This window comes from Miniopterus schreibersii (genome assembly GCF_964146895.1).
Source record: "Miniopterus schreibersii genome assembly, chromosome: 18".
Lineage (NCBI taxonomy): Eukaryota > Metazoa > Chordata > Mammalia > Chiroptera > Miniopteridae > Miniopterus > Miniopterus schreibersii.
In genome coordinates this window covers 31678071-31693695 of record NC_138121.1, presented here as the reverse complement: position 1 = coordinate 31693695, position 15625 = coordinate 31678071, and the positions used below count along the sequence as shown (strand labels likewise).

Here is a 15625-nt window from a genome sequence, read left to right as displayed (position 1 = left end):
ACAGCAGGGCAGGTCGGACAGCGACCCCCGGTCCGGAGCACCAGGGTGGGCTTGCGCGTCCCCAGCACCTCCGCGTTGGAAAAGCCGGCTGCACTCGGAGCCAGACGCTGCTGCTGAACTTGAGAGCAAAGAAGGGATGGGAGGTGACGCCTCCAGGGCTCCGGCGGTAGCTAGGAAAAGCACTTGCACGTGGCGGGGGCCGCAGCACCAGCTGGTCTGCGTCTAGGCGCAGCACCGCACCGAAGCTCAGAGCCCGAGCCCCTTCGGCGCTGCCCCTCCTCCCCAGAACGCAGGCTGCCCGCCTGCCGGCCTTCCTACACACAAGGTCCCTGGCTCGGCACGAAAGGGGCACCGCGCAGGCGTAGCCCCAGCAACCCCGTGGCAGCAATGGTACGGACACGTGGCTACAGGCCTTGTCTCCGGCTTGCAGACAACTGTGGCGAGCCATCAGCACCACGGGATGAGTGGCCCGACGCGGTGTCCCGCAGATCTGCGCTCTGCCCCCGCAGCGCCTGGGAGGGCTCAGGACGCACGAGAAGCGGCTGGCGGGCAGCGTGCTCCACGCGGTCCCGCAGGACTGGCAGGGAGGCGCAAGGCGCAGGCGTGTGGGCCGAGCGCGCGCCCCGCGGCAAACCCCGTGCCAGTCGCGGCGCCAGCATCGGGCGGCGCGGAAGCGCTAGCGCCGCGGAGGCTCGCCCACGCGCGTTCTCGGCGCGGGACACCGCGGGGCTCGCCCGGCGGCCAGGCAGCGCAGCACCGAGTGGCCCCCGCGCGGGCTCAGGCGCGGTCAGGGCGGCGCCCCCTCCCGCTGCGCCGTCACCAGCACCGCAGGGGCGGCCACAGGTGCCACTGGAGGCTGAGCTGCTCCCCCCCCCCCCCCCCCCCGCGTTCTCCAAGGAAGCCGTGAGGAGGCGACAGCCTTGCAAACTCATAAACCGGCTGTCGGGCCTGAGGGAAGCGGGAGAGCAGAGAAGGGAGTCAGCACAATCAGGTGGATTTTGGAGCCAGACGCATCAGGTTCTGATCCTGACTCTAGCCACGCGAACGTGGGCAAAGTGCCTCACTTCTTGGGGCCGCCTTGTCTCATCTGTAGAAGCGGGTGTTAGCCACCTTCACAGAACTATGGGAAGATCAGGTGATGGATGTAAAGGGCCCGAAACAATGTCTACTATATATATACACATTAGCTTAAAATAGTCACTTCCCTTGGACCTTTAGTCCCAGAAAGGCCTGCCTGGTCTGCCCACCACCAGTCTGGTCAATCCCCTGTCCCAGAATCTGCCGAAATAGTCCCTCGTCACCGCTGGCCAGAGCCCTATCACGAGAAGCTCCGCTGTGGCCAATTCCCTGCTACAGACCCAAGTCAGGCAGCCGCCCAGCCGCAGACGGCACGACCCGTGTAGATCCGACCAGCTCACCAGCCTCCCGCGTCTCCCGCGCGTCACTCACCGCACAGGAAACTGAGCGCACAGCAGGCAGGTGTGAGGACAGCCGCGGCCGGGAGGGGGCGCACGGACACCGGCTCAGCAGTGCAGCCTCTCCAGCCCGCCCCCCGCAGACCTGAAGGGAGCGCCAAGGGGACCCCAGAGAAGGGCTCCACCTCACAGTCCAAGGGCAAAGGCAAGGCTGCGAGTCTCACCTGCCCAGGGCCGGGCTGAGGCCAGGCACATTGTGGGGGCCCAGGTAGTCTCAGATGCCTGGGTCTGCACACGATGTCCCCACGAGCACCGACTTCAGCCTAACCTGGTGACATGGATCATAATGAAGCATAATTATGTGGGCAGGGCAGGGAGAAGGGGCAGAGAGAGAGAGAAAAAGGAGGGGGGCAGAGAGAGAAGAGGGGAGAGAGTTATGGGGAGGGGAGAGACAGAGATGAGCAGAGACACTAAAAGAAGGAGAGGAAAAATACAAGAAAATTACAGCCAGATGGAGAGATGGGTGTGGGGACAGGGACAGACAGGGTAAGGAACAGAGAGAAAAAGACAGAGTGGAGGAGAGATATAAAGACCGAGAGAGACAAAGAAGAGATTTCTTCAAAAAAGGGCCTTTGAATGTGGAGGACATGGTTGTGTTTGGAGGGGAGAGGGGTCCAAGTTTGAGACTGAAAATAATGAATTAGGATATCAAAAGAGGAAAGGCAAGAATATTATGGTTCCTAAGAAAAGAGAGGCAGACTCCTGAGCCTGTTGAACAGGGAGAAACGTCAGGCTTGAACTTTTGGGGTCCTGGGGAGGTGGGGCAAGGAGCCAGGACTCCTGGATTCTGAGAAATGGGGGGGGAATGGAGACTGACTTGTGTCTGAGGGAATAGAGGTCTAGGGACCTGAACTCCTAGGTCATGGGAGTGACTGGAGACAGAGGCAGGAGAAGACACCATCTGCCAGACGGAGAGGTCTGGGGGATCTGGGGCGGAGCTCCCCAAGGGAAGACAATGGCTTCCACGTCACTCCCATCCTCCAAGAATGATCTGAGCTGGAGAACAGTGCAGCTTCACCGAGGACCCATGGAGGAAGGACAAGGCCGGTTCCAGACAGGGAGTGGCAAGGGACTTATAGTTTCCAGCCTCTCCTCCCCTAGGTCCTAGGAGCCTACGCCTCTAGCGCCTTTTCCCCCAGAACCCTTGCCTTTGGTAGGGGGAGTAGCAGAGAATTCAAGAGGGAACTGACTTTCCTACAATAGCTTCACTTCTCACCTGCTTAAGATCCTTCCCAGGCTCTTCAGGTTTGGGAAGAAGCTAAGGCCAGTAGGACCCAGTGGGTGTGAGATGCCTAAGGGGTTAGGAGAGGGGCCAGCTCTGGGGACAGAGGTGGTAGAGGTCAACAGCAGAGAAGGAAAGTCAAGGTGGTGGGGCATGTGGGGAGAGGGGTGATGCCACAGAAGGGTGAGTGGAGGGGCAGGAAGGGTGTCAGTTCCCAGCCCTGGGGCCACAGCATTTAGGGCTATGGGGGAGAAGGTTCCCAGAGAATTGACATTTTATCCAGAGGACTGGGGACAGGGAAGTGCACCTGGGGGTTCCAAAGAGTTGAAGCCAGAATATACCCAGACTAAAGTTCTTTGAAGTCTCACATTTATACTCTAAATTCTTGTCAATTTTGCATTCACCTCCATTATTCTATATGAGTTCTCATATAAAAAGATTTTAAAGTACCTACCAGTGACACCATTTAACTACCAATGTGCACCCCCTCCCATTTTCAACGGTGAAAATCTTCAAGTGAAAAAAAAGCTGTGGGTTCATCCTGTGGTTTTGGGGTGTCCCCAGCCAGTGTCCTCATGCACTGGGATATTTGTCACCCAAGCATTCAAGGCTCTTCCTTCATAATGCTGTCCACAGGAGCCAGACACTCCCAGCTCCCTCCGCAGGTAACTGAGCCCCCCCCAAACTTGTTCTTTGCCCTTGGCCCCCCTCTGCACTGTAGCCAGATGGATCTTTCTAAGTCTGAGCCTGACCCTGTCCCTCCCCATAGCTCCCCAGTGCCTTTAGCAGAGTCACAGCTCCTTAGCCTGGCAGCTGGCAACTGCCCACTTGCGAGCTTGGCTGTCACAGAACTTTGGCCAACTCTTCAAGTGCACAACCCTGTCCTCTTTTCTTGTTTTTTGCACAGTGTCCTCTCTCCTTGGAAGGCCCTTCATTCTTTTGGCTCTTTGTATAGCCTGCAAGTGTGCAAGACCCAGTGCAAAACGAAAATGTAGAGGCCCTTATTCAAAAATCACTAAGAATTTCACAATGGTGACAGCAGGGGCATTCAACCAAGCAGAGGGTCCTTCTAAAAGTGGGGCTTTGTGTGACTGCCAAGGGTCATGCTGCCAAGAAGCTGACCCTGTCTTCGGGAAATCTTGCACTCTTCCCAGCTCCCAGCCCAGGCTCTTAGGAGCCCCTTCTGGACTCCCACAGTTCCTTGGGCTTAAACAGGCCCTAACCATTCTCACCTGGGCTTCCCCCATCCCAGCCCTGGCCACCCTGGGCTGTCATTGTTTCGTATCTATTTCCTCCACTGGACTAGAACTCTGAGGGCAGGGTCTGAGGCTATGTTGGTCACCACTATGTCGTTCTCAGCACTACTCTACACAGGTCAGGGCAACACCGAGCATTGATACCGATCATTGCTTTTGTGAGCCCATGTGAAGAGCTGCAAAAGCTTGCAATGAGCTGAGGCCTTGCAAGGGATCACAAGGATGCCCAGATTAGCCACACCCAAACAGGCGGGTTGGATTAGGCAGCATGAGAGTCCTGGTATCAGGACTAGTGACTTGAAAATGTTCCAGTAACCTGGCATTTGGCACCAGGATGGTGGTCTCAAAAATGTGCAGGGCATTTTCAAAGCCTGATGGCGATGGGCAGTGGATGGAGTAGCACTCCCTGAGCTCAGGAAATTAGCTAGGCAGTGTTGGACAAGCTACATTTAAACTTTAAATTCTAGATACACGTGACCATTTGTACACTTGTATTGTTTCTGCATGGGGGTGGGGGATGGTTCAGGCATTCTGTGGGGGATACAGGGGGGCATGCTAGAGCGACCAGTCTGCCCCCATATACCTCCTTCTACCCTCCCTACTTCCAAACATGTAATAAGCTACCACGAGGTGTATCCCCCTTTTGGCTCTGCATTTCCTGTGTCTACATTCCCCCACCCCCACCCCATCAGCCACAACCTCTGCCTTGCAGAGCCTGGGTCCACTGATTGCCTGGTACTTGAACCTGGAAAAGGTCATTAATTCCTATGCTACAGAGAAGTCACCTCCCCCATCCAAGGAATGGATCCTTGGATATCAGATACCAGGGCCACACAACTCTTCTTACCCAGTCTCTCTGCAATCTTGCCTGAAAACCAGGTAGATGGACAGTGACCCTCACTGCCCTCATCTGCATAGGGGATGGAGGCTTCTGGTGAGGTAGTTTCAAATCTCTCTCCAATCACCCACTCAGGCCCCAGCCTGGGCTGGGTCAGCCTTCTGCCTGGACCATTGCAGTAGCCTCCTCCCTGGTCTCCCTGCTTCACTTTTGTCCCCACATGCAAACAGACCTGCTACTGGAGCTTCTTTAGGATCAGGGAGGACAACTCTCCTCACTGCTGAAAACCCTCCAATGACTTCTCATGGCACTTGGAATAAAATCCAGACTCCTCTTAGTGGCCTACAGTGGCCTGCATCACCTGTCCCCTTCTCCCTCTCCAGTCTCGACATGCATCACTTCCTTTTCCCCACCCCACTTCAGCCACATGGCCTCTTTCAGTCCCTTTACTCACCATGCATCCCTCAGCCCCTGGACTTCTGTACATGCTGTTCCATTGGCATGGAGTGCCCTTTCTACCCGTGTAGTTAACTCCAGCCTGATCATCCTTCAGGTCTCAGCTGGGGCATCACTTCCTCCAGGAAGCCTCCCTCAACCTTTCTTCCTGGGTCAGGTCCCCTGGTTACAGGGTCTCACAGTTCCATGTGTCTCTCCTGCATGGCCCCCACTTGTCACCACAGAGGCTTACACTTGGTTTTGTGATTATTTAACATTTGTTTCCCCACCAAATGGTGAGGTGTGTGAGGGCAGGACAGGCCTGTGTTTGTTCATTATTGAATCCCCAGCAGGTAGCACAAGTAGGCACGCAATAACTTAATATTTTAAAAACAGAGTTGAAGAACAGTGCACTCTGGCTCCCCCTCATGGCAGAAACTGGCTCTAGGTATCCAAATCTCCCTAGGCTTTTTTCCCAAGACACCTTAAAGTCCCTGATGGCTGCTTCTGATCTCAGACATCTGAGGTTAACAACGATGCTGCTGGAGGACTTGGGAGTCAGGCCAGATCCCCGGGACTCAGGCTGTTCCCACGGCCAATAGAACATCATTTCCAAAGGCTACGCCCACCAACAAAGCTAGGGCGCCCCGCATCATGAGGACGGCAAGGCCAGTCTTTGGCCCTCTTCACCCTGCTCCTCACATCAGCATCACTCCAGAGAAGGCCGACAGGACCCCAGTTCCCTCCACATCTCTGCCTCTGACCCACCACTAGAGGTAAGCCTGAGGTCAAGGAGCACTGTTCCTCTTGCTGCTAATCCCATTCCCCAATCTCCAAGGAGTCCGGACATTTCCAAGGCCCAGGGTTTGGTGTCTGAGGGGGGCCTAGGGCAGTCCAAGACAGAGTGAAGTCCATCCCTGGAGAAAGTGGGGCAGAAAGGTCCAGGTCAACCTGAACCAGACTCCAGGCCCCCGAATCACAGGTCTACACTCCCTACCTACACTCTTAACTCCCATTCTCGAATCAGCGGGGTCTGGCACCAGTCCAACTGGACCCCTAACATTGCTCTCATTGCAGCCTTGATGTCATTAAACACAATAGTCACTTGGATCTGACTTGTCCTGTTTGCTTCACTCTGTCCCTCCACCTGCTGCTCCTGTTTAGTCTTTTTAAGTCTAAGTTTTTCTTTGTCTATCCCTTAGAAATGGAAAATCCCAGAGGCTGTCTCACCACCCTGGTGGCCTCAGTTCCCCATCACTACTGACAGAGCTGTCATTTCTGTCCCCAGCTCCTGCCCAAGACCGGCATTCCTGAGGCCCCCTGGCTATCACCCTTTAGATGTCCTCTGAGTGCTACACATCCACCAAGTCCCACACTGGCTTTGGCATCTTCCCTAAATCTGCCTCTTCTCTCTGGTCCTGCATCATAGCAGCTCCACTGTCCTCTCCTTGGCCATAGACCTGGGTGTCATCCTGGACACTTCCCTCCCCCATGGTACTTCAGCTCTCTAACTCATCTGCTCAGCTTCCTGAATGTCTCTCACCCAACCCTAACTACTTTCCCCAGCTCTGCCCTGGTCCAGTCTTGTCCTTACCCACCTGGGCTGCTGTCCCCACCCTGGCTTCCACCCGGGCTCCCTGCTTGTTTTCCCCTCTGGTCCACCTTCCTCGTGGTAGCTAGAAGGATCTTCCTAAAGCCCAAACCTAACCCTGTCATCCCCTGCACAGAATCTTCCATGGCTTCCCAATATTATCAGGCTAGAGCCTGAGCTCCTCAGCCTAGAAAGCCTGGACCCTGCTCACCCCTCCAGCCTCACCTTTACCACAGTAACCCCAATGTCCGGCACTTACTAAGTCCTTGGTTGTACCGTGCCCTCTGCCTGGAACACTTTTCCCTCTGCTCTTGGCCAATTATCTCCTTCAGATGTTATTTTCAGGTCACGTCTCCTCCAGGAAGCCTTCCCTAGGCGGGTCAGGCACCTTTTCTGGGCTCCCACAATCTCCCAGACTTTAACATCACCACATCTCTGATCACTGAGTTATCACTGTCTGAGGGCGGAGCTTGGGGCTGCCGGAGTCACTACAGCATCACCCACCACAGGGCATGCTCAGAGACGACACGCTGATTAAATGGATGACCATTCTCAGCCACATCCGGGGACCTTGGGCAGAACTGGGTGGGTCTCTCCCCAGAGGAGGCATCCCCAGCTCCAGACCCCTGCATGATCCCCCCAACTCCCACAGACAGAGACAAGGGCAAGGGCCCAGGCCCAAGCTTAGAAAAATAGGACTTTCTTGTTGTGCCCCCCAGTGCCCCTGACACCCTCCCCGTCAGAGTTTTAAAAACCGTGAACAATTTGGTGAGTCTGAGGCCGGGTCCCACAGGGGGTCCCTTGGGCCAGAAGAGCCACAGAGGTGGGCACGAGGCTAGGGTCCCGTGGGTTCGTGACTGGGCCCCCAGGGCTCACAGTCCAGCTGGACCACGGTGTGGGCCCTGGGTGCGGAGGGCTCAGGAGCGGACAGGGCCGGTGTGGCACCGTTGGTCTGGGAGCAAACGCTGCTGACGGGAGCGGCTGCCTTGGCCTTGCCGGGGGGCTGGCCGCCGTGCACCTTGTAGCGCATGAGCAGGACGAAGATGAAGACCAGTACTGAGGCCACGATGACACCACCCAGCGCGATGATCATGGTGCCGCCCAGGAAGGGTGCCTGTGGGGCCCCGCAGGGCCGCAGCGCGGGCTCGGTGGAGAAGCGAGCGCAGCCCACGGGCCGCGTGGCCGTCAGCCCAGTGGTGCTGTCCTCGTACACCGCCAGCACGCACAGGTCATAGGTGCGGCCTGACGCCAGGTCCGTCAACAGGAAGGAGCGGCTGTCAGCTGAGATCATCCTGGGGGCACAGGCACATAGGGGTCAGGTCTCCAGCTACCCGGCCTCCGCCCTGCACTCCGCCCCCACCCTCCCGCCTAGAGGATCCCCCCCCCACCCCCCCCACCCCCCCCCGCCCAGCTGCCTCAGTTCACTCCAACCGCCGCTGGAGTTCCCTTTAGTGTGACACCCAGCCAGCAGCCGGACTGCTATCCCTCCAGCCTGTTAGCCAATTTTCCCTCAGCCCACCGGCTAACTTGGCTGTCACAGTCCTCTGAAGTCCCCTCGTCTGAGCTCCCTTTGTCCCCGCGCTCACATTCCCTCCAGCGCCACTGCCTTCACCTCCGCTCTGCTGCCTAGTTTCACTCTAGCCCCGCTGCTCGAGCTCTCCAGTCCTGTTTCATTTTATACCCCGCTGCCCGACTTCCACCCTGCACTGCCAACCCACCTTCTCCCCAGCCTGCAACTGAAGTTCCCTCTAGCTTTGCTGCCCAACTTTGCTCCACTCCGCCACCTGATTTCACTGCCCCCCAGCCTTTCTTCCCTAGCTCACTGCCTGAGCTCCCTTAGTCCTTCACCTGATTTCCCACCAGCCACACCACCCGAGCTCCTTCGAGCCCTGCTGCCAGAAATCTCTCCAGCTCCCCGCCCAATTGTGTCCTCACCGTCTGACCTCCCTCTAACCCAATTCCTATTTCCTTCAAACCCCCTATCCAATTTCCCTCTAATTCTACCTCTCTGTCTCCCTCTAGACTCTTTGCTCCTGTCTGGCTTCCCTCCAGCCTGTGCCCGATGTCTCTTTGCCTCTAGTGTCCAGCGAGATTCTTTCTAATCTAACCGCTTGATTCCTCCATATCACTGAGCCTGATTTCCTTCTAACCTACCCATGAACATCTTCCCAGCCCTGCTGCCATATTATATGTATAGCCTGCTTTCCAGTGAGTCCTGTCATCTGATACCATTTTCATTAAAATGATGTGACTCAGTCACCACTGCTGATTTTTCTCCGTTGCCTTATTTCTTTCCCGCTCTGCCCACTGATTCCTTTGATCTCTGTTGCTAGTTTCTCTACCACCCAATTCCACTATATTCCTTTTGTAGCAGAGTGCTTGGAGATTAAACTTGTTTTATAATCGGCTTTATTCTTAAACTGCTTTAATAAGGGAGGTGCAAGAAACTCTGTGATTGTCTCTGGGAGGGTGACTATCTAGGAGAGCATTCATCTCATCCTCTGCCAGGCACAGTGGAAAGGATTTGTGTGATTTTCAAGTGTGGACCCTTCATGGAATATACCAAGTACCACCTATGAAAGGGAGTGGCATGAGCTTATCAGGTTCCCAGGTCTGAAAAGGAGATCAAGTGATGATCTCTTGGGGTCCCTGGGGAGGGAAACAGGACCCAGATGCTGAGTTTACAAGATGCAGACCCGAGGTCTTAGGAGGCCCAGTCCTCTGCAGTCAAGCCTTGGGGGCTACACCCTTGGCTGAGACTGGCAGTGAGAATAGGGAGCCATCCACAGCTTTCCATGCAAGGCTGGACTGGGTGAGAGGTGTCAGCAGCACCCAGTTCAGAGCCACCACTATGAACCACATGTGGCCACAGCAGATGTTCCAAGTACCCTCCAGCTCAGGGGCAGAAATTGTACTGACCCACCCCTTGGAGTGTTTAAGCTCCAGGTTTTGTGTTTGCAACAACAGAAAAGAGAAGGGTATCCCCAACAGTGGCAAACTCAACATTCCTGCTCACCTAGCAGATGGAACTTTAACTAGGTTTAATTTGATTTAGAAAATAAAAAAATTGAGACGTTGCCGTGTAAGAACTCCAAACACATGGAGCAGTTTGCACTGCACAAACCCCAAACTGAGTCTCTACTTAACTCCTTCCCATTTTCCTTTAACCTCTGGTCTGGGTTCCTTTGCAGCAGGGCTCTCATTTCATCTTCCTCATAATCACTGAACCTTCTTGCTCGATCTCTTTTTCTTCCAGCAGCCTGTCTTGTATCTAGCCCTGTCACCTGGAAATACCTGGCTTCTCTATACCTTTACTACTAAAATTTGTTTGTATCACCCCAAACTTGCCTTCCTCCATCGACTCTTTATTCTTCGGGCCTGGTTACTTTTTACCCTTGCTGCCTGATTTCCTTTAAACGGTTGTTACTATTTACTTTTGCTGCCTTATTTCTTTTTACCACTGTTGCCAGATTCCTATTCAACCCTCTCTGCCTGATTTCTTTGACCTTTGCTGTCTGATTTCCTTTGTAACCCTGCAGCCTCATTTCTCAGCTGTCTGGGTATCAACAGGCATCTCTCTAACCCTCCCTCCACCTCGCTCCGACCCACGCTGCCCACTGCCTGGGCACTGCACCTGTAGACCAGGATGTCATCGGCTGAGCTGTTGTACTGGATCTGGTACATGCGAATGCCTGGGATAGGCCGCTGATCCGGCCACTGGACGAGAGCAGCTGTGGCCCCATGCTCAGTCACCTGGACACCACGGTCAGTAGGGGGCCCAGTGTCTGCTGCCTTGGCGGAGGCGGAGGCGGAGGCAGCAGAAGGTGGGGTGAGGACATCAGGATCCCCGTCCCGCGGGGGGTCACAGCTGGTGCTGTTGGCTAGCTGGGGAGGTGGGGGGCCCACGGTTAGCTCAACAGCAGCCGTGGCCTCACCGGCTGCATTGGCAGCGATGCAGGTGAAGGTGCCGCCATCACCCGGCTCTGTGACCAGCAGCTCCAGCGTCCCATTAGGGAAGGCGCGAGCACGGCTCGAGTTGCCCAGCAGCCGGCCCTGGGGTGACACCCAACGCACATGGGGCTCGGGGTCCCCCACAGCCCGACAGCGCAGGGCAGCTGGCCGACCAGCAGGCACTGCCAGGGGCGGTGAGCGGTGAGTTACCACAGGCGGCTCGCACACAAACTCCTCCTCACCCACAGCCCAGAAGTAGCGGCCACCCAGGGCAGGCGGGGAGGCGCAGGCTTCGAGGTCATCCTCCCTCGCCAGCCGCCGCAGCCACACCAGCTCGCAGTTGCAGTGCAGAGGGTTCCCACCGAAGGCCAGCACCAGGGCAGAGGCAGGTGAGCCACGGGGCCTGGCGAGCAGTGGTAGGCGGGAGAAGAGTGGGTCGGGTGGGATGGTGGTCAGGCGGTTGGAGGTCATGTCCAGCCGCGCCAGCTTATGCAGGCGGGAAAAGGCGCCGGCGGGCACAGAAGCCAGCAGGTTGTGGTCGAGGCCCAATGTATTGACGTTGCCCAGGCGGCCCAAAGCCTCCCAAGGCAGCTGTTCCAGGTTGTTGTAGGAGAGGTCGAGGTCCTCGAGTGTCTCAGCACAGTCGTCCAGGGCACCAGCCGCCAGGGCTGCCAGCTGGTTGTTGCTCAGGATGAGATGGCGCAAATTAACCAGGCCGCGCAGCTGACCCTCTCCCAGTGAGGTCAGCCGGTTACCATCTAGGTGCAGGGCACGCAGGGCGCGAAGATCAGCAAAGGCACCAGCTGCCACATGGCGGATGGTATTACGTGACAAGCTCAGATGCAGTAGGCCCGTCATGTTGGCCAGGTCACGGCGCCGCACAGCTGCAATGAAGTTGTCTGCTAGGCGCAACTCGGCTGCCCGGCGGTCCAGAGAGGGTGGCACAAACAGAAGACCTGCCCCTGGGCACAGCACACTTAGGGGCAGTGACTGTGTCTGGCAGCGGCAACGGCGGGGACACGGGCTGGGTGTGGCTAGCTGGGGTGGAGATGAGGCAGGGGCCAGCGGTAGCAGGCAAAGGAGCAGCGGGAGGACGGCCATCTCGGGCAGGGGTGGCCTGCAGGGAAGAAGGGAGGCATTAGGGCAGGCTGAGGCCAGAAGAGGGGTGTCAGAGGGGGCTGGGGTGGTCCAAGACCAGGAGAGAAGGTCACAATGGGCTAAGAGCAGTAGAGTTGGTTAAAGATGGTCAGAGGAATGGTCAGACATATCAAAAGCTGGAGGAGATAGTCAAAGACTGAGAGAGACATATCATGGAAGGGCAGAGGGAGCAGAAATGAACAAAGATGGTCAGAGGGAAGGGAGGTGAGTAGAAATGGTCAGAGGCAGTCAGAGAATGGGAGGGTTGGTCAGGGTGGGTAGAAGATATGCAAGAGGGCTTTAGACATGGTCACAGAGAGATGGCCAAGGAGGGCCAGAGAGAAGCAGTGGTCAGGGTGGGCGTGATTAGTAGTAGTTGGATATGACCAGAGAAGAGAGATGGTAAGAGGTGGACAAAGAGAGAGGAAGTTGTCAGGGGTGGTCAGATCCAGGAGAGATGGTAAAAGATGGTCAGAAATGGTCAGAAGCCAGAGAGGTGGTCAGGAGGAGGGGACAGCTGGGTGATGGGTATGAGGAGCGGTCATCAGACAGAGGAAAGGCAGCCAGGGATGTTAGAAATGATCACAGAAACAGAGAAGAGAGGTGGTCGGTAAAGGCCAGAGATGGTCAGATGGTTGTCAACTGGCAGTTAGGGTCAGGGGTGTGAAGAGGGCAAGAGAGACAGTGAAAATGGTCAGAGAGAGGAAATGTGGACAGGGTAAGCTGGGGAATAAAGATGGACATTAGTGGCTGGAGAGGAGTCGGAGACAGAGATGTCAAAGATGGTCAGAGACAGTCACAGGCCACAGCTGAGCGTCAGGGCTGAACAAGGGCAAGAGAGCCCATGAAAGATGAATACAGAGCAGCACAGCAGACAGAGACATCAAAGGTGGTCACTGAGACAGAGGTGGCCAGAGAGAGGAGCTGTGGACAGGGCTGTTAAAGACGATCCAAGACAGAAGAGGTGAAAAGAGATGATCACTAAGATGAACGGTGGCCAGAGGTGGCCAGAGAGAGGAGCAGTGGACAGAAGTGTCAAAGATGGTCAGAGAGAGGTGGAGAAAGGAGACAGGAGAGAGGAGTGGCGGACAGCAGAGGTGAGCAGGAGAGGTAGCTGGAGATGGTCAGACTAGATAGATGGTGGGAAGGTAGAAGATCGACTGGGAGTGGGTCACAGACCTGGAAATGCCATCAACTGGGGAAGAGGAGATGAGAGAGGGGCAGGGCTGGCCAAATGTCCAGAGTGTGTCTGAGGCAGAGGAAATGGAGGCAGACCCACAGGTGGGGGTATCTATTTCCAGGAGAAACCCTGAGGATTCCCAGGGATACTTGGTCCTTACCTACCTCCACCCCCAGCCACAAAGTTCCTCTCCAGTCCCTCCCCACGATGGGAGTCACCGGGAGACTCCAGGTAGCCTTACCTGAGCTGTAAGTGTCCCAGGGAGCAGAATCCTCAGGCTCCAAGGGGGTCAAAGGTCAGGACTCTGGAGGGAGTACTCGGTCATGCCTTCCCTGTCCTCAAGGACTCTGTAGAGGGACTGTCTGTCGTTTCTCAGGTTACTATGTGTGGTCATGGAGTCTCTAGACCTTGATACTTGGAGTCCCAGATCCCCAAATATTGGGCCTGTAGGGTCCAATTTTAGAGACCCAGGCACCCCTTTAGGTTGTTCAGAGTCAGGGTCACCCAGCTTCAGTCTTGGGATGCAAAACAGCCAAATGGAGAGTTTAGGGTCTAAGTCCTAAGCCCAGTCCTGGGATCTGGCACTGGGGTGCTGCGTTCAGTTACTGGACTGCTAAATCAAGTCTTGGATGTCGCTAGTCCCAAATTTCAGCATTCAGGTTTGCAGCAAAGACTCCAGGTTGGAACTCAGGTTTAGGCCCCTTGGAATGCCAGGGTTCAGATCTTGGAATTTGAGGCCTAGATCTCAGGGTTCAGGTCCCATATAGTGGACTCTGGGGTATAGACACAGGAATGCCATCCCAGATTTCAAGGTCCCAGGCACAGAATTCAGAGTTCAGCTCCAGACTGGGGGTTTTAGATGCCAAATCTTGAGGTTCAGGCTCCAAATGTTGGGGTCCATATCCAAATCTTGGAGCTCAGGTTCCAGATACTGGGGTGCCAGCGACTGATATTGAGATTCCAGCCCCAGATATTGGTGTTCAGACTCCAGGTCTTGGGGTCTCAGCCCAAGGGTGTCCAGATCTCTGGGTCCAATCTCGGGGTGCAGGCCCCCGATGTCGGGGTGCAGGCTCTGGGTCTGTGGTGGCGGCTACCGGCTTGCTTCTTGGGCTGTAGCGGAGGGTGGCCAGGAGGGAAGGGGTGGGCTGCGGTGGGGGAGGGGACGGCCAGGAAGCCCCGGGGGCCGGGGTGGGGCGAGGCCTGGGCGCGAACACACCGGCAGCAGGGACACTCCGGGTGAGGGCACCGCAGCGCGGGAGGGGGCGCAGGGGGGAGGGGTCGTCCTCAGAGACCCCTCCCCCGCCGGGGCCGGGGCGGGGGCCGGGGCGGGGGCCGGGGCGGGGGCTGGGCCGGCGGGCCGGGTCCAGGTGCACCCGCGGCCTCCACGCCGGGAACCCAGGGCCGCGCGCGCGCCCGCGCTTAAAGGCGCAGGCTCCGCGCGCGCCCGCGCTTAAAGGTGTAGGCTGCCCTCCCGCCTTCAGAGGCGCGTCCCCGGCCCCGCCTCCTATGGAGTCGCCCTAGCGTTGCTTGGGAGCGAGAATTCTTGGATACAGACAGAGATACAGCGATAAGGACAGAGACAAAAAAGATGGGCTGACTTCGATGGGTGGACAGACAGGAGTAGAATGAGAGAGACAGAGACAGAGAGATAGAGAGACATAGACATATTCAAGGAGCAATGGAAAGACAGACAGCGAGGGACCCAGAGAGAAACAGAGACAGGAGACAAGGACAAATCAGAGACAGAGAAAGACAAAGACACAGAGAAAGGCAAAGAGACATAGTGGGTGGAGGAGAGAGAGGGAGGCTACTGAACTGGGGCAGCTCAGCTGTGAGGATGGGTATGTGCATGTGCATGTGCATGTGTATGTACATGTATGTGTGTGTGTCCAGTTCTCAGTCAGAGCCCTGAATGTGTCACTCCATCCCAGAGTACTCGGGCCCCCAAGCCTGTCTCCTTCTGCCCCTCTGTCTCAGCACCACCTCCCTGATGTCCTTTCCACAAGAGGAGCTTCTTCCTTTCAGGCCAGAGGGGAGACTCTACTCCTTCCCAAGGCTCCCTGCCCTGGCTGCAAAGGGAAAATGTGGCTTCAAGATCCCGTGCCCTCTGGACTTGGAGCTAGACATCAAGACACAGTGACCAGATATCCCATGGAAGAAGGAGATAGGAAATGGGACAGAGGCAGGAGCTTGCCAGGTTGGCCCAGAGAAGTGTATCCATTGAGTTCCCCTCTCCCACACTCACATCCACTACCCCACAGAGGATGCTACTGGAATTGTACCAACACATGACTCACCAGGAGTGGTGTCTGTCTATCCTGATGCTTGTGAGAGGATAGGGGAGGGGAAATGGGTGTCCCACACGTCTCACAGTGATGGTGTTGCAGGAAGAGGAGTGTGGGCAGTGGTCTACAAGCCTGGCCTGGGAACTTGGTTAGAGTAATATGTCGAACCTGATCTTTTGAGAGCTCTAGTCCAAAGGGAACACAATCTTGGCCTATGGCCATGGCCCTAGCCTGGGGGAAGCTGGATGGTCATAA

The 15625-nt window shown here is 56.3% G+C and overlaps 1 protein-coding gene across 2 annotated transcripts; it reads right to left on the bottom strand.

The window, feature by feature from the left end:
- Window positions 1-2596: 2596 nt before the first annotated feature.
- LRFN3 (leucine rich repeat and fibronectin type III domain containing 3) lies at window positions 2597-14506 on the bottom strand. 2 transcript variants are annotated; one of them, XR_013997534.1, is made up of 4 exons: window positions 13327-14506; window positions 10452-11885; window positions 7322-8109; window positions 2597-7286 (listed from the first exon to the last, which is right to left on the bottom strand). XR_013997534.1 is itself a non-coding variant. In XM_081118428.1 (3 exons), the coding sequence occupies exons 2-3, from the start codon at window positions 11867-11869 to the stop codon at window positions 7653-7655; spliced, it is 1875 nt and encodes a 624-aa protein (XP_080974554.1). In that variant the 5' UTR covers window positions 11870-11885; window positions 13327-14506; the 3' UTR covers window positions 2597-7652. The 2 variants fall into 2 exon arrangements, 1 of the variants encoding a protein (XP_080974554.1); XM_081118428.1 differs by having other exon boundaries at window positions 2597-8109.
- Window positions 14507-15625: the final 1119 nt, after the last annotated feature.